Genomic DNA, 18,767 nt, shown 5'->3' with positions numbered 1-18,767 from the left:
CTCTGGTATCACCTCTTGAATGGCTGCGGCCACCTCATCATGGATGATCCTGCAGATCTCCTCATCACTAGTCCCACTACTCCCGGAGTTATGGCGTGTACCCACCATGATGTCTCTGAAACACAACACAAAAAATCATCAGAGACTTACTCGAGCATACTCACACTCGATAACCCATCCCTACTTATTCCTTAGCATCCTAAGGATTCTTACTTGGGTTGCATACAGATCTGGTGCTTTCAGTAGTTCGGGCCCAATACTACCTTCCATACCAACCTGTAGTCACCCCAAGTCCTCCTCCTAGGATTCTAGTTCACAAGTACTCTAAGTTTAACGAATAACAGCCTATTCTCTTAGTTGATCTCTCATGTTCCCATATAGGTATCTCCCCTAGATTATTTCTTAACTCGAAACTCTATCTAAGTGATTGTTGCTAGACACTCTTACTTAGCCCATACTCAAAGCACATAACAGATAGTAACGACACCCTATTCTAAGGCATCACAAATCACGAAACTCTAGCCCTAAGTATGAATTACTTAGCCTATTATCTAGCATGCATCACTAATATCTCATAAATATCTCATAGCACAATTAAGTAAGGGGATTTTGGGAAATCACCGTTTAGGCTCTGGCTGATTGTACACGCTGCTCTAACTCGTTTTCTCTTAAAACTCTTTCTAATTTAAAAAAATCATTTTTTTTGAATTTTTTTTCTCAAATCCTCAATTTCAGTTTAGACATACCTAAAGGTACCTCCAAATCTCTCAAACTAAGGCTCTAATACCAACTTGTAACAACGTAAATTTTCAAACCAAAATTTTCATTTTTAAAACACATTAAACTCATTTTACATTTTCTCAAAAACCACAAGTGTCTCAAATGTCAATAAATCCACAAGTAAAATCACTATCCCAGATTCATAAAAATAATCTCGCACCAGTGTGTAATATCAAGTCGGTGCCTTCCCGCGATCCTGAGAAGTACCTGAAACACATATCACACAACACGGTAAGCATAAATCTTAGTGAGTTCTCCAAAATACCACGTACACAAACAATAAGCCTCTCATGGCTATAACTCGGTTTGGACCCTTTGGTCATGTGTCTCAGTGAGGACCCTCCGGTCTCACAGCTCGGGTTGGATCCTCTAGTCCTGTATCTCGGTGAGGATCCTTCAGTCTTACATCTCAGGTTGGACCCTCCATTCTTATATCTCACTGAAGACCCTCCAGTCTTACAACTCGGTTTGGATCCTCTGGTCTGATCTTAGAAAAACATAGAATAACATAGCAAATAACACAAAGACAGAAAAGCACATTATTACATAACTCAATATAAGTACATAGGACTCTCTAGTCAAATAACTTATATAAGGCCCTCCGTCCTCTCGGTATTACCACTCAGGTAAGTATAGTGAGAAGACTCACCTCGTAAGAAATCAGATAGCCTCGAACTCAAATCACCGGTCTAGCCTCCGCCTAACACAAACGATAATTATTTCTAATTAATAACGACTCTCAAAGAAGCTAGAGTAATCCTTCTACAAACTCACTGAATGACAGCGGTAGTGCGTACGTGGCACGTACAAGCCCTCTATGTTGGGCATACTCCTTTGCCACACATGCATCGGGGATTCGCAGTCCCACACTACGCGTACTGGGATTACGCTCAGCGTATGTCCCTATTTTGTTCTTCTCACTCGTTTGGTCTTCATCCGTTAAGACCTTAGCTAAAATTTCAGATCTGGACGTCCTAAAGACTCTTACTCCATAAAGTTTGCGACTTTATGCGTTTGCATGGTTGTTAAAGCCACAAACTTCAAAACTCTCACTCTTTATTCTCAAATGTGCTCATAACTCATGCATGGTTTGATTTAAACATCCAAGTCTTGATTTTTATGACTCTACACCACTCAAAACACTCAAAGGAGCTGATAATAAACTCTGGAGCTCAATATCTCATAAAGCATCCAACTTTGGGACCAAAACCCTAAAATGGACTAAAATGATGCACAAATCAAAAGAGTGAGAAAGATTTGAGCTTTATACCTCTAACTGAAGCTCCAACCACAGATAAGCTCAGATCCAAAGCCTGAACTCCTAATCCTTCCTCTTCAAAGCTTATTCTTCACACTAAAGAAATACAAGAACACTCAATAACTCATAAATGGCCTCACAAGCTCAAGGGATGAGAAATTAGGGTTTGAGAGGTTTGATGTCTGGGAATGGTGGCTAGAAATGAGGCCATCATGTCCTTTATATAGGGGCACACCCCAAATTAGGGTTTCACGCTGGGCCTAGTACGCCCAGCATACTAAGTGGCTACCGCATCAAAAACACGTTTATGAGTACGCTAAGCGTACACTCACATATGCCCCACGTATTCATTTACCACCTTTTTCTCATATAAGGACCAAAATTGACAATTACCAAAAGAACAAGGGTATATAGAGTATACCTGGTCATGGGATGTTACATAAGTCACTTAAAGTCCTCAATTATATATATATATATATATATATATATATTTATGATTAATATGTTTTAATATATATATATATATATATATATATATATGATTAATATGTTTTAATATATATATATATATATATATATATATATATATATATATATATATATATATATATATATATATATATTAAAACATATTAATCATATATTGAAATTTATGAGGTATAAGTAGGGATGAGCAAAAGGACCGAACCGGCCGGAACCGGACCGGAACCGGGAATCGGCTTCGGCCAAAATCAAGAACCGAACCGGCCCGGCGGTTCTACCGGTTCCCGGTTCCTACTGGTTCTTGTCGTGTCTTCAAATGTTGGAACCGGTCCTTAAAAAATAGCATCATACGGTTCCGGTTTTTGCCGGTTCTACCGGTTCCGGTTATATCGGTTCCGGTTCCTACATGTTCCCGGTTCCAAAAATCCACAAAAATAATGTCCCGGTCCCGGCCCGACCGGTTCCGATGCCGGTTCCGGTTCCGGTACCGGTTCCAGCCGGTTCCCCGGTCCATATGCTCATCCCTAGGTATAAGATAAAAAACTTTTAGTGCCAATCAATTATGCATACACAAATCATTAATACTTTTCAAAAATTTAAAGACTTGAATTAAAAAAAAATTATTTAGAAATTCAATTTTGAGCAAAATGATAAATTTAAAATACTAAATTCATCATAGAGCTATTTATGACCGCTGCTTTGTACGAATACACATCTAGTAAAGTTTAAAAAAGTGTTAAGGTTTGATTTGAAAATTAATGAGTTTAACGGCATTTAGTTTAAATTAAAAGGTAAAGGATTCAAGAATTTAAATGGCGTATTTAATTTAATATATTAATATTAGTCAAATTTCCCGACTAGCATATATAATTCAATCAATTCATTTGTGTATTTGGCAAGGTTTTGGAAACCAGACTCTCGATCGAATTGAGTGTTTTCTTGGTTTGGTTTGATGGTTTAATTGGTCCAATTGGTTAGATCGGTCTTAAAAACGAGATGATATTATAATTAAATAATTATTAGTTTTAATTATATAAAAATTACAAAAAATAAAAAAATAAATATTTTTTGAAATTCCTGATTTTTACCGGTTTAACCGGTTTTCATCGGTTAAAACAGGTTCACATAACGAACAATTTTTTGGCCTCTGAGAACCGGTTCCGGGATTGGTTATACCGGCCGGTTCGGTCCGGTTTTCAAAACATGGGTGTTTGGAATTGAATTCATGTCTTTAGAATTACCTAAAAATAAAATGTTGGTTATTTTGATAACCAAAACATAAACACTGAAGCATTAACTTTAGATCTTTAATCTCGGATCTAATTAAAAGAAAACTTAAACATAAAAGAACGATTATTACATACGTGATTCTATTGAGTTTTTAGGATCTGTGAGAAGAATGAGTTTTCCGGTTGATCTCAATAAACTCTATATAACCCTTATCAAAAAAAAAAAAATGATATTCTTTGTGTATTCTATTGATCTGCTCTTCATCATATATATATATATATATATATATATATATATATATATATATATATATATATATATAATATATATATATATATATATATAGAGAGAGAGAGAGAGATACCCTAATGTAAAAGATGAAAGGGATCTTGAAGATCTTGAATCAAATTGAGAACTTAACCCACAAGATAAGTAAATATTTTATAGATTGGTCCATCAACAATTTATATTCTTACCATAATAAATGAAATTAATGATAACATTACATATATATGAAGTGGTCCCATTATTATCTAACAATCTCCCACTAGACCACAAATATATAAATGTATGTATAACCATATAAACACTTTAATGAATATTATCATAATATTGGTACCCTTAAATAATATCGTCCACTAATCATAATAGTATAGGATGAAAGCGGTATTCATTACAATTTACGTAGCTAAATCCATCAACGGTCACATATAAATATATAACTAACGACATGGATTAAACATGATGTATTGTTTTAAAATCTAAATAGATTTCCAACGTGTTCCTCTTTAGATTGAAGTGAGATCAAACTTCAAATAAGTGCAACTAATAATGAAGTTAACATAATTCTTAATTATGTACAGAAAGACATATTGTTCTTAAACAAACCATAAAGCACCATAAAACTCTCACTAAAACTAAATATAACACCAATGAGTGTAGTATGCTCATGAAATACCTAAGGAGGTAATCTATTTACGAGCGAATCATCTTTAATGGAGTTTGTTTTATATGCTATATATATATATATATATATATATATATATATATATATATATATATATATATATATATATTTCCATTTTGCACTATTGTGTTAATAGAAGGAAACTTGATGTCAATATTCTTTGACTTAATAGAACTTTTGTTGTTGGAATATAACATTGCTGCCTTATTATCATAACTTTAGTGGTCTTTCAATACCAATAACGTGTAGCCTCGTGATAAATTTCAACAAACATATTCCGTGCTACAAATTATGTTGCCATTATGGATGAAGCTATCAAAGTTTGTCCATGAAATGACTCGTCATGCTAAAATGTAAAAGTATCCCGATATGGATCGCTAACCATTTTAGCATCTAATAAATTCAATTTCTTAATAAAAATGATCTCCAAAACATTTAATTTCCTATAGTTGAGCATATAGCCTTTTTTATATACAGATACCTCAAAATCTATTTGGCTGCTTTCTTATGATCCAAACATGGGTTGCATAGATATCTGCCCAAAACCAGAAAGATAAATTTACTTCCACTTAATTTGTGATACACGAAATCATCTACTGTATTTACCTCAAAACCAACAAAGATAATAAATTGATGAAAAATGTGGTGCCACAAATGAGATATCCAAAGTTGAGGTTGTTGAGTTTGTCTATTCAAAATAGGAGATTGCATAACATTGTCGATCACTGATTCATAATTTGCATACTATTGAAAGCAATAAATTGACAAAAAAAAAAAAATGTGGTACCATGCATGGGATATCCAAAGTTATTATTTTTTATATATATTTTGATGATTCCCTAACATTTTTATCCTCATTGTGATGTTTCGGATTTTTGCATATTCTTTGAAAAAGCAGTATGTAAAACGTGTGTCAATTTTCTTTTGTTGGGTTTTTGTCCTAATTTCTAGGTAAAATTTGCTTCACATGGATGGGGACAAAACCTATGGTGCACATATTTGAACCAACTATGATACGGGAAATTTTGGCTAACTATTATCAATTTCAAAAGCCATGGGGTAGACATCCGTTAACAAAGTTGCTACCAAGAGGATTAATCAATGCAGAAGGTGACCAATGGATTAAACATAGAAAAATCATCAACCCCGCATTCCATGTCGAGAAGCTTAAGGTTTCTTAAAACTTCTCTTCTCCTTTTCAATACACTATGTAACCTATATATATATATATCTATATATATATATATATATATATATATATATATATATATATATATATATATATATATATATATATATATATATATATATATATATATATATATATATATATATATATATATATATGAAAACATCATGTGGGTGAATTTGTGTTTTTTTGGCAGCATATGGTACCTGCATTTTATTTGAGCTGCAGTGAGATGATCGAAAAATGGGAGAAACTGGTAACCAAAGAAAGCTCTTGTGAACTGGATGTGTGGCCTCATCTACAAACCTTTTCAAGTGATGTAATTTCACGTACATCATTTGGTAGTAGTTATGAGGAAGGAAAAAAGATTTTTGAATTTCAAAAAGAACAAGCTGAATTGATTATAAAGGGTATACAATCGATTTTCATTCCAGGATCAAGGTAATTAAATACATTTCAAAACAACATTTTAAAAGGGTTAATGTCTTTAATAGATAACAACTATATATAATTTGTTTATTTTCAAAATACAATTAATTTTAGAAACTACTAATAGAATGTAAGTAATGAGGTCTTTTTGTTTACAAAATACTTTTCTTTCGATAGTATTTTGCAAACGTATTGTTCTAACTGCTTATCTTCTGATTTTGTTTTATTTAAATAACCTGTTTTGTTAAAAATTAGTCTGTTACTATTTGTGTCATGGCAAATTATTTCTCCCTAAGTAAACTAATAGTATTCATATTTAATCATAACACTTTAACATGTGTGGTGATATATCATTTGGCGGTTAGATCCGTACAATCACTACATTTTGGTATTTTATGGTAATCAAATAAGATTTTATAGATTTTTGCCGACAAAAGACAACAAGAGGTTGAAATATATTGACCGTGAGGTGAAGGCTTCAATAAAGAGCATTATTGATAAACGATTGGTTGCGATGAAAGCTGGAGAAACTATTAATGATGACCTTTTGGGTATTCTTTTGGATTCCAATTACAAAGAAATCAAACAACAAGGGAGTAGCAATTTTGGATTAAGCATTGAAGAAGTAATCGAAGAATGCAAGCTTTTCTACTTTGCAGGACAAGAGACAACGGGAAATATGCTTGTTTGGACAATGATTTTATTAGGTCAACACACAGATTGGCAAACACGTGCTAGAAAAGAAGTCTTAAATGTCTTAGGAGATAAAAGACTAGATATTGATGGGTTAAGTCACCTAAAAGTTGTAAGTTTGTCCATATTACTTATAAATTTACTAATACGCCAAAGTTCTTATTTCTTTTGTATCTTAATCATATCATTTTGCAGATTAACATGATTTTTAATGAGGTTCTTAGACTATATCCACCAGCAGTAATGTTAAGACGATTGATACATGAAGATACCAAATTAGGTAAGTTAACCTTACCAGGAGGGACCCTTATCCAACTAAACACATTGTTTATGCACCATGACAAAGATATGTGGGGTGAAGATGTGAATGAGTTTAATCCTGAAAGATTTTCTGAAGGTGTGTCAAAGGTGACCAAGGGTCAATCTACATATCTACCATTTGGAGGTGGCCCTCGTATATGTATTGGCCAGAATTTTGCTATGCTAGAAGCAAAAATGGCACTTGCTATGATTTTACAAGGCTTTTCTTTTGAGCTATCTCCATCGTACTCACATGCTCCACATACTATAATCACTCTACAACCTCAGTTTGGTGCTCACTTGACTTTACACAAACTTTAGGTGGTTTGTTTTGCATATTTTAGTTAATAAAATTATGTTGTGTTATACTTTTGTGGTTACAGATCTTTTCAATTGTAACACATGTATTATTTATATCATTATGTATTGTAATCAATCATGCATAATGCAAATGGATACACTAGTTCTAAGACAATATTGTTTACTATATTAAAAAAATCAAATGTATTTGTTAGTAATAAACAAGAACAAATCACACACACAAAGTCACACTATTTTATGTGGTTTGATCAATGTGACATATGTCTACATGGCATGAGAGAGTATTCTTATTCATGAACTTGAAATCGATAATATAATTAAAACCCTAGCTAATAAATATCAACCGTATTCTACATGCAATGTAGACAATGTAAACCTAACTAGAGTAGGGTTAGACCCAACTACACAGATTAACGCAAGGTGCCGAGTTTATTTACTTTGTTTAGTTGGGTAAATATTTATTCAATCATCAATTCTCAAATCACATTTAACAATATATACCATTGATTTGAGTATATTTCAAATCCCAAAAACCAAGAACGTTCACTCCCTCATGCCATTTTTCCCAAAAGGACATATTTCCCACTAATTAATGTTTACCGAGCCCGAGCAATGCTTGAATTTCTAGGTGGGCATCCTCTTTTTCAACATATTAGCTGGATGCTCCTTGGTATCCATCTTTTGAATAGAAAACTTTTATTTTTGATAGTTATGAACTTTTTTAAAGGTTTTTTTTAGCAATTTCTTGTCTGAATGAGCCTTGCATGCCGTTTTTCTTTATGATAGTTATGCATTTTTTTTTTCTAAAAAAACCTTCCTTTTGTGAATAAACATTGAGACCTTTTTATTATAGCCTTAATAATAGACTCAAATTATAAAGTTTAATTGTTAGATATAACCACTTATTTATTTGTTGTATGTGAAAACTGGAAAATTTTAGAACAAGCAAAGTCTAAATTGTAACCGTGTATAAGTGAATTCACAACGTAATATTGTTGCAATAAGACTGTGAAAGCCAAAAGGGGATCATATACAAGTAAATATGCATATATACTTTGAAAACTATGTTCGTAATAAACCTTTAAAAATCAACAAGTTATAGCAAGTAAAGACAAGTGAAATAGTTGGAGCATATAAATCAAGAATTAAAAATTTTCTTTATAGTTTTCGGCCTAGTACCCCACCAACCTAGTGATTTCAGTTTGCCTAGGACTGAAATCACCCTTTAGTGGGTAACACTAAAACCGAAATCCCATGTTAAAGACCCATAGGACTGAAATCACCATTTAATGGGTGATACCTAACCGAAAACACCATGTTGGGAAGACTTAGAACCGAAAACATGCTAGAACCAAAAGACCCCTAGACCGAAATCCTCCTTACACCGAAATCACATGTGATTTCGGTCATACTAAGGGGATTTCAATGGGTTCTCGGTGAGGAAAGTAAATAAGGAAAGTTAACTTTGTGATTTAGATATTTCCTCCTTTCCAATACAAAACTATACCCAACATATATCAATGTTATTAACCAACAGCTAACTAGGCAAATATCATATCATCCTTTCCTCTTTAACATCAACATTTGCATGATCTATTACTATGTGAAAATAAAACATTATTTGCATGAGATATGGTTATCAGTAGCTTTTATACAAATATTTGTGATATTTTAGTTTTGAAATGAAAAACTAACAAAAACAAAACATAATATATGTTATAAAATCATAAGAAAAATTATGATTGTAAAACTATATGTTTTTTTTTTTTTAAACCAAAATATACATTTTCTAACAAAAATAAGTACATTCTAATTATTTCACTATTTTGTGGGTTACAATCCAAAAATATGATGTTTCATCTTACATTTTGAAACTAGACAAGATAATTACTATGTCTTTATATAAATGATTTTATAAATGTTTTTCAAAACAAACATGATAAACAATAATTGGTATAGTTTGTGAAGCACAAACACCACATTTTCATTTCGGAAGAAACATATAATTATTTAAAGGTATAATTATTTTATCTACAAGAATAAGGGGTTTTCAGTTCACGTATATCGGTTGATACTGGTTGCGAGACATTTGGCTTCACTGTACCTACCAGAGTACACATTAGGTCCTACATTACAACCAAAGTCTCTTGTTGGGGGAGTATGACACTTATGTATAGATCTATACGGGATTGACAACCCTGCACCTCAGATGTTAAAGACAGTTAGATCGACCAGTCTAGGGTGACAAATATGATAACAATTCCGACACCTGAAGAACGTCGTAGTAGGCCAACGAGTCGCATTAGTATGGTTATAATAACTCACATAGGGTATTAAAAAACATTTGATTTACGGGTTTACACACATTCAAGTAGTTTTATATAAAGATAAAACTTTACAGCATCATTTTGTAGTACAACACTACTTACATCTTTAGTCTTGGGATTCAAGACTTACAACTCATTTTTTAAGAAAATATTGGATTTTCTGGAAGTATACACTATCATTTTACACGAAATAGTTACAAGATCCTTCTCATACAAAACGCTTATGAACTCACCAACTTAATTGTTGACACTTTTCAAAATCATTTGTATTCTCAAGAGATCAGTAAACAGGTAATCCAACTGTTTTTGGAGGATGAGGCATCGTCACATCATGTTATTATTTTTGTATACATATTTGATATCAAGCAAACAATGTTTGAATACAATGTAAACTTTTAAATTATAAATATGATGGTTGTATGGATTTGATTCATTTATATTCAATTGGTTTTATACTGTACAATGACGTTATCTGCCCCCAGACGTATCCGCCGTTCTGGTTCGAGGGTGTGATAGATTGGTATCAGAGCATTGTTTATAGTGAACTAAGTATATCAATCCACATAAAATATACATCTATAAATATAATGAGGCTAAAACACTCTGACTAAGAAGTATAATTTTAAAATATAATAGTATTTTCATAAAAAAGTATACATACATACATACATACATACATACATACATACATACATACATACATACATACATACATACATACTAGAAACAGTGTCATAATAAGAACCATATAAAAGTATTAAGAGGAGTTAAACACTACGGTTAAGCCTAGACAGTTATGTAATCATATCTTGGATAAATATAGTTTGATCAACTATATTTATGCGAGATATGACTAATATGTATTTTGGAATGGTCGTGGTGGGAAAAGAATCTAAAACTTACCAAACCTATACACCAAGAAACTCTAAAATCAAACATAAAGATTAAAAATACTATTGGAGTATTTTTGAATATTCTAAATCATTCATGTGTTTATCATATCTCCATTCTCGCACAGACGACATGTCATGATTTCACATGCCTGGAGACCCCTATTTCCCTAACCAGGGAAATGGTGGGTGGATTGAGGAGGATCTTGAGGAGCTAGTGGAGGAAGAGGAAGATCCCAAGGAGGACCCATAGGAGAAAGAAGACGAGGAGGAGGTCATTAACCCTCCTTACATCGCCAGGGTTCCCACACACCGACAACAGCGCCAACGTTCCCCTTACGGAACAAAGCAAGGTTTTTATAACCTCAACTATGAGGGTCCGACAGATAGGTCCCTTCCTGTCATGGTTTAGCAAATCTTGCACCTCGGGGATCAGACTAGGGCATCGACGAATCAGATCATGGAGCTAGGGGCCGCTGCTGAGGCCACTGACGCATGGACCCGATGGCTTGAGAAGGACTACACCTGGGCATGTCACCTCATTGACGCTCTCCATGAGGACTTTACCACTACGTGAGCGGAAGTGAGAGAGTACTAGGAAAGGAACTCAGCCCTCGAGGAGAGGCTGATTGCAGCTGAACGTCGGATAGCAGAGATGCAAGCCTCCACGACTTTATCCCACGGCTCACAGGAGACCACCCACCGTGAGTAGAATTGATATATACAAGTAAGTGTTGGTGCTACTCTTTTATGTAGACCTTCTTAAAGGTTAATTTTCACAAAACTATGTACTAGCACTATATTATCAATGAAATGGGCACACATTTTAGTTCATTGGGTGTTGCTATTTGTTATGCAATTGTTTACTTCTATAGTAAATTTCATTGTGAATTGCTTGCAAATTTCTATAGCAACTAGACTTGATACATATACAAAACAAGGCATTCTATTACGGTAATGCCCGATTCATAACTCTTCCCAAACTTATTGTCATTCCACCTTTAAACTTTTTGGCAGAAGTATGCCACCAAAGAAGTCTAACAGGTGCAAAAACAACACACCAACAACCCTACTATCGCCACCACCCCCACAGATGGACTCTGAAGTGTTCCAGGTTGCAGTAACAGCTACTGTGGCTGCCGTCGTGGCCTAAATTAGCAGTAACAAAAAGGGAAGTGGAAATAGAACTAACAGTTCCAATCAAAGCAAAAACCAAGAGCTCAAGCGATTGTGCTCCTACAAAGAATTTATGAACTGCAAGCCCAGGACCAACCATGGCGATGGCGGAGTCATGACTCTAACAAGATGGTTTGAAAAGAGCGAGTCCACATTCGAAATCATTGCATGCCCGGATGAGTTTAAGGTCAAATATGTTGCATGTACATTTGCAGACTCAAATTTGTCGTGGTGGAACCAAAGGGCTTCTAGTCCAACGGTATCAGGTGGTGCCCTCCCTTTTTGAGGTTGAGGGTTCAAGTCCCATCGTGGACATAGGTAGAATTATGTGTTAATTTAGGAGTAGATTAGTATATTTGTATTTGCCGGTTCAAAAAAAAAAAACTTTGTCGTGGTGGAACAACCATGTTAAAACTTTGACTCTAGCCGTTGCCAAAGCTATGAGTTGGGAGGACCTGAAAGCGATGATGCTCGAGGAATACTATCCAAGGAGCAAGATGTAGAAATTGGAACAAGAGCTGTAGGAACATGCCTTGAAGGGTTCTGACATTGCCACATACACTTCTCAATTTAACGAGTTGTCAACTATGTGCCCTGGAATGGTCACCCTAGAGGCCAAGAAAGTGGAACGTTACACTTGGTGATTATCCTCTCAGATCCAGGGAATGGTCATATCTGCCAACCCTAGCACCTTCGACAGTGCCAAGCGTCTGACATAAACTCTTGTCGACCAGGGAACTCGTCAAGGCATTATGACCCCCACACCTAAACAACCAAAGCGAGGAGACAACAAGTGGAAGTCCGGGAATAAGAAAAAGGGTCAACCCACTCAAGACTCGGCTAAGAAGCAACAAACTGTGGCCGTCCATGCCGTCACCACCCTTATCGCCCCATCACCAACCAAGTGGATGAATAGCAACAGATCTAACAACCTCCTTTCTTTCGTTGCTTGAAATCCTTCTATTCTCTTCTGAAGATGCACCAAGATACTCAATATTAGCTCACACACTCTCTCTATTAACACAAAGGGTGATCATGGTTTCTCTCAGTGTAGGCAAGCAACTGATGAGCCACAAATAAGGCTATAAGTGCCCTTAAATAGGCCCCAAACCCGAGGTTTTAGGGTTTCTCTTCACATCGTCTACTCAGCGAGTCGACTCTCAGACTCATCGAGTAGATCATTAATCCACGTGTCACAACGCGACCCTACTCGATGAGTTGTAGCACTAACTCATCGAGTTGCTCAATAGTCCTCCAATTAAATAAATAAAAAATATACCTGGAAGTCCAGTTGTTATAGGTGAGTAGACCGATTAAAACACCGACATATCTAAACCTAAGCAGAGGACCAAATCTATCAACATTCCTAAATTATTGTGGCCAAAACCTAAAATGTGTAAAATTCATTATTCCTAAAGTTACATGTGTACTAATATATTTATATCATTATTCCTATGTCATCAATCATTACTTTTTTTTAAACGACAAATATACTAAACTATACCTAAATTATTCCACCTATGGATAGTGTGAAACTTGAACTCTCAACCTCAAAAAGGAAGGGCACTATCTGATACTAGGCTAAAACCCTTTGGTATCCATTATTAACATTGTTGGAGGTTTGTTCGGCAATCTACAAAGGACCTCAAAAGTTAAAATGGTATCAATTCCAATATAAATTTCACAATTGTCTATACATACGTCTTTCTTTCAAATTTATACATACACCAATCGCTCATTCCACCAATTTATCAATAGTCGATGTTGATCAAATCCAAGCTTCCAACATTGGTACAACTTAAAGTCTAGCCTTCTACAGTTTATGTTATTGTTTTTATTTCTAGTTTTTATTCAATGCTATCTATTGAAACAATATATTAATAGACTGTTGATTATTAAAAGTTAATGAACAACTTTATTTTTATGAATACTATGAGAGCTAGCCTCTTAATTCCCAAAGCTATATAAGATTATCTATTATGTTACGGTTCTTTATGTTACCGTTCTTTTGTTTTTGATTATTGTTATAACAGTTATACTAGTATTGATGAATTTCGGTTATAAGTAAAAAAATGCATATTTAGAGACTCGTTTTTGAATCTTTGCACATGACCTCTTAAATCAACGGAGTGGTCCTTTATATACCCTTGTATATCTCGGCCGTCCCCTTATGGTGTAATCCCTAAATATGTTTCGTTATTGAGAAGGAATGGAATTCATTGGAAAATGTCCCGTCTTCTTTAATGACTATTTGTTTTACATACAAAATTGAAAGGGTATAAGAAAAAGAAAAGACCAAATTGAACTCCAACATAGAGACAAGATGTGTGTGTGGACACGAAAAAGACCAGGGTTTCTAGAAGGTGTTTGGGAGGAAAGGTCCAAATTATTTCACCTTTAATCATGTTATCTGAAAGTATCGACATACTACTTTTATAAAAAAAACAAAATTTACCTATTTGTTTATCAAAAGTATTATAAAGTTTTAGTCAGATAGATTATGACATATAAGGCTTCTCGGTTTTGGTTTATAAAGGTTATCTTATGTATTTAATTATTTAATTTTTAACCTCATTTTTATTAAATTATCTATCATTTCATATCGAAGGTGGTATACTAAAGGAATTATTGCCGTAAAATGTAAAGCTATTGGGAATTTGGATATAAAGATTTTTACATAACTCACCCTCAATCCAAAGTAATTCCAACTTAAACAGCCTACTATTTTTATCCTTTTTTTTCACCAAGACTCTCAAACGTCATATTCCATTTTCACAAGATGCTACTCTTTTAAGAATCAAGGAAACTTTTATTACTATTATTTGCTTATATTATACATTTATACTATTTACATCCTACAACAATCATGTGATAGACGACAATAAAATACACAATTACACATGGATCATAACCATCAATTTCTCAAACCATAAGGACGTACATCGAACATTGCACAATGATAAATACCTCTCTCTTTCTTATCACCACCACAAGTTTCAAAATATCACTGGTTTTATCCTAATCACGAGGGATGGAAGCAAGTGCAGTTCTTTGCGTTCTTGGAGTAGCAGCAATCTTGGGGTTATATATTTGGAGGATTTCGAACTGGTTGTGGTTTAAACCAAAAAAGATAGAAAATTTTCTAAGAGATGAAGGTCTCAAGGGTAGCTCCTATACCTTCGTTTTTGGAGATTTGAAAGAAATGGTGCAGATGAGAAGGGATGCCAAATCGAAACCCATGAATCTAACTCACGATATAGCTCCTCGTGTCTTGCCCTTCATCCATAAGTCAATCTCTACTTATGGTATGTCTTGAGTTTTTTTAATTCTGTTAAGTTATGTTTAATTATGACAGTAATTACGTCCTTTTTTGGTTGTCGAGTTCTACATATATATTTTTATTGTTTCCTATAAAAAAATAATCGATATATTTTTATAAGGTTGATATACACATGTAACTTAATTAATAACAGTCTTGCCGTTAAAAAAAAACACATGTACCTTAATAAAAAATCTTAGAAGCAATTAAAACCCACTTCTTTTGTTACTGATCATGTGATAAATTTTCTAGGATGTCGTATGGCAAATTTTCTAAGATGCAAGTAAATTAAAGCCCACTAATTTCTAAGAACTTAAACATAACAAGATTTTTGACACGTCATTGTTAATTCAAAACCACGTGAACAAACATGTTCACAACTATGCAAATGGTAATTAAACACCCACTGCATAAAAAGTAAAAAAAAAGGTATGTTTCTCGTTATGGTGTATAATAAAATGATAATTATCACGCTGTCTTGATTAATGAAAGAGTACATGTATTCTAATGTGATTATTTGCGTACGTAATTAATGATTATATGAGATCAAATTTTTAATCTTCTGTAGATACCCTTAACATTTTTGTCTGTATTCTAATGTTTTGGTTTTTTGCATATTCCTAGGAAAAGTAGTATCTAAAACGCGTATGTTAATTTTCTTTTGTTGGGTTTTTGTCCTAATTATTTAGGTAAGAGTTGCTTCACATGGATGGGGACAAAACCTTTGGTGCACATATCTGAACCAACTATGATACGGGAAATATTGGCTAACTATTATCAGTTTCAAAAGCCAAGGGGAGGAAATCCATTAACAAAGTTGCTAGCAAAAGGATTAATCGATGCAGAAGCTGATCAATGGATTAAACATAGAAAAATCATCAACCCCGCATTCCATGTTGAGAAGCTTAAGGTTTTCTTGAATCTGCTTTTTTCTCCTTTTTAGTACATTATGTACCTATATATATATATCTGAAAACATCATGTGGGTGTGTTTGCTCTTTTTTGCAGCATATGGTACCTGCATTTTATGTGAGTTGCAGTGAGATGATCGACAAATGGGGGAAAATGGTAACCATAGAAAGCTCGTGTGAAGTGGATGTGTGGCCTCATCTACAAACATTTTCAAGTGATGTAATTTCACGTACAGCATTTGGTAGTAGTTTTGAGGAAGGAAGAAAGATTTTTGAATTTCAAAGAGAACAAGCTGAGCTGGTTATAAAAGCTGCACAATCGGTTTACATTCCAGGATCAAGGTGATTACATTTCAAAACAACGTTTTAAAGGGTTCATGCCTTAAATAGATAGCAAACTATATAGTTAATTTGCTCTTTTACAAAATACCATTGTTTTTAGAAAGCAGTAACAAAAGGTAAGTAACGGGGACGTTTTGTTCACGAAATAATTTTCTTTTGATAGTATTTTCCGAACATGCTGTTCTAGTTGCTTATCTTGTGACTATTTGTGACATGGCAACTTATTTCTCCCTAAGAAAACTAATAATAGTATGCAAATTAATTAAAACATATCACTTTAATTTGTGGGGTGATATATTATTTGGTAGTTAAATCGGTACAATCACTACATTTTGGTATTTTATGGTAATCAAATAAGATTTTACAGATTTTTGCCGACAAAAGACAACAAGAGGATGAAAGAGATTGACCGCGAGGTGAAAGCTTCAATAAAACGAATTATTGATAAACGAGTTGTTGCGATGAAAGCCGGAGAAACTATTAATGATGACCTTTTGGGCATTCTTTTGGATTCCAATTACAAAGAAATCAAACAACAAGGGAGTAGCAACTTTGGATTAAGCATCGAGGAAGTAATCGAAGAATGCAAGCTTTTCTACTTTGCAGGACAAGAGACAACAGGAAATATGCTTGTTTGGACAATGATTTTATTAGGTCAACATACAGATTGGCAAACACGTGCTAGAGAAGAAGTCTTACACGTCTTTGGAGATAAAAGACCAGATATTGATGGGCTAAGTCACCTAAAAGTTGTAAGTTTATCCGTATTAATTATAAATTTACTAATACGCCAAAGTTCTGATTTATTTTGTATATTAATCATCTCATTTTGCAGATTAACATGATTTTCAATGAGGTTCTTAGACTATATCCACCAGCAGTAATGTTAAGACGACTTATACATGAAGATACCAAATTAGGTAAGTTAACCTTACCAGCAGGAACCCTTATCCAAGTAAACACATTATTTATGCACCACGACAAAGATATGTGGGGTGAAGATGTGAACGAGTTTAAGCCTGAAAGATTTTCTGAAGGTGTGTCAAAGGTGACCAAGGGTCAAGCCATGTATCTACCATTTGGAGGTGGCCCACGTATATGTATTGGCCAGAATTTTGCTATGCTAGAAGCAAAAATGGCACTTGCTATGATTTTGCAAGGTTTCTCTTTTAAGTTATCTCCATCGTACTCACATGCTCCACACACTATAATTACTCTACAACCTCAATTTGGTGCTCACTTGACTTTATACAAACTTTAATTTGTTTGTTTTGCACATTTTAGTTAATTATAAAAGTTTCTTGTGTTATACTTTTGTGATTACAAATCTATGCAGCTGTAGCGTGCGTGTATATTATTTATATCATTATGTATGTAATCAATCTTGCATATTGTAAAAGTAGTTCTAAGACGACAATACTTACCATACTAAAAAAAATTCAAAAAAAAATTCAAATGTATAAGTAAGTAATAATAAGAATAAATCACACACAAAAAGTTACAATATATTATGTGGTTCGATCATTGTGACATACTTCCACAAGGAATGAGAGAGTATTATTGTTCATGAGCTTGAAAACGATAGTACAATTTAAACCCTAGCTAATAGCTATTGACCGTATTCTACAAGCAATGTAGAAACGTAAACCTAATTAGACTAAGGTCGGATTCAACTACAAAAATCAATGAAAGGTGTCGGGTGTTTTTACTTTGTTCAGGCAAGTCAATATCCACTAGGATCATCAATTCTCAAGTCATGTTTAACAATTTATACCATTGATTTGAGTCCACTCCAAACTCCACAAAGGAAGAACTTTCGCTCCCCCGTGCCATTTTTCCCCAAAGGGACTTTATTTCATGGTAATTAATATATACCAAGTCCAAGCAATGCTTGAACTGCTAAGTAGACAACAATTATTTTAACATACCAACAAGATGTTCCTTGATATCCATCTTTTGAATAGAAACTTTTTATTTATGATAAAATGTACTTTTTCTAAAAGTTTTTTTTGGCTTACTGAATGAACTCTTAAGGCCCTTTTTATTTATGATAGTTTTACGCTTTTTCTAAAAAAAAAAAAAAAAAAAATTCTTTTTTAAACAACAGCTAAAAACATTTTTATTATTAAATATTAATAATAGACCTGAATTG

At 33.8% G+C, this 18,767-nt stretch overlaps 2 protein-coding genes across 2 annotated transcripts in view; both read left to right on the top strand.

Annotated features, from left to right (window-relative positions):
- The window catches only part of LOC145011239 (cytochrome P450 CYP72A219-like), a 32,545-nt gene extending 24,780 nt beyond the window's left edge, over positions 1-7,765 (top strand). Inside the window, exons 2-5 of the mRNA XM_078969905.1 lie at positions 5,670-5,890; positions 6,104-6,348; positions 6,757-7,141; positions 7,225-7,765. Of these exons, the coding sequence (XP_078826031.1) occupies positions 5,670-5,890; positions 6,104-6,348; positions 6,757-7,141; positions 7,225-7,650 (1,277 nt within the window). The 3' untranslated portion in view covers positions 7,651-7,765. The remainder of the gene's footprint in view (positions 1-5,669; positions 5,891-6,103; positions 6,349-6,756; positions 7,142-7,224) is intronic.
- A 7,252-nt stretch (positions 7,766-15,017) lies between these two features.
- LOC145008809 (cytochrome P450 CYP72A219-like) lies at positions 15,018-17,924 on the top strand. The gene is made up of 5 exons (XM_078967418.1): positions 15,018-15,348; positions 16,052-16,272; positions 16,371-16,615; positions 16,983-17,367; positions 17,451-17,924. Exons 1-5 carry the CDS (start codon positions 15,075-15,077, stop codon positions 17,874-17,876), a joined length of 1,551 nt encoding a protein of 516 aa, XP_078823544.1. The 5' UTR covers positions 15,018-15,074; the 3' UTR covers positions 17,877-17,924.
- Positions 17,925-18,767: the final 843 nt, after the last annotated feature.

Source organism: Lactuca saligna, chromosome 8, assembly GCF_052625555.1.
Source record: "Lactuca saligna cultivar CGN05327 chromosome 8, ASM5262555v1, whole genome shotgun sequence".
Classification (NCBI taxonomy): Eukaryota; Viridiplantae; Streptophyta; class Magnoliopsida; order Asterales; family Asteraceae; genus Lactuca; species Lactuca saligna.
This window is presented reverse-complemented; position numbering and strand designations above follow the sequence as displayed.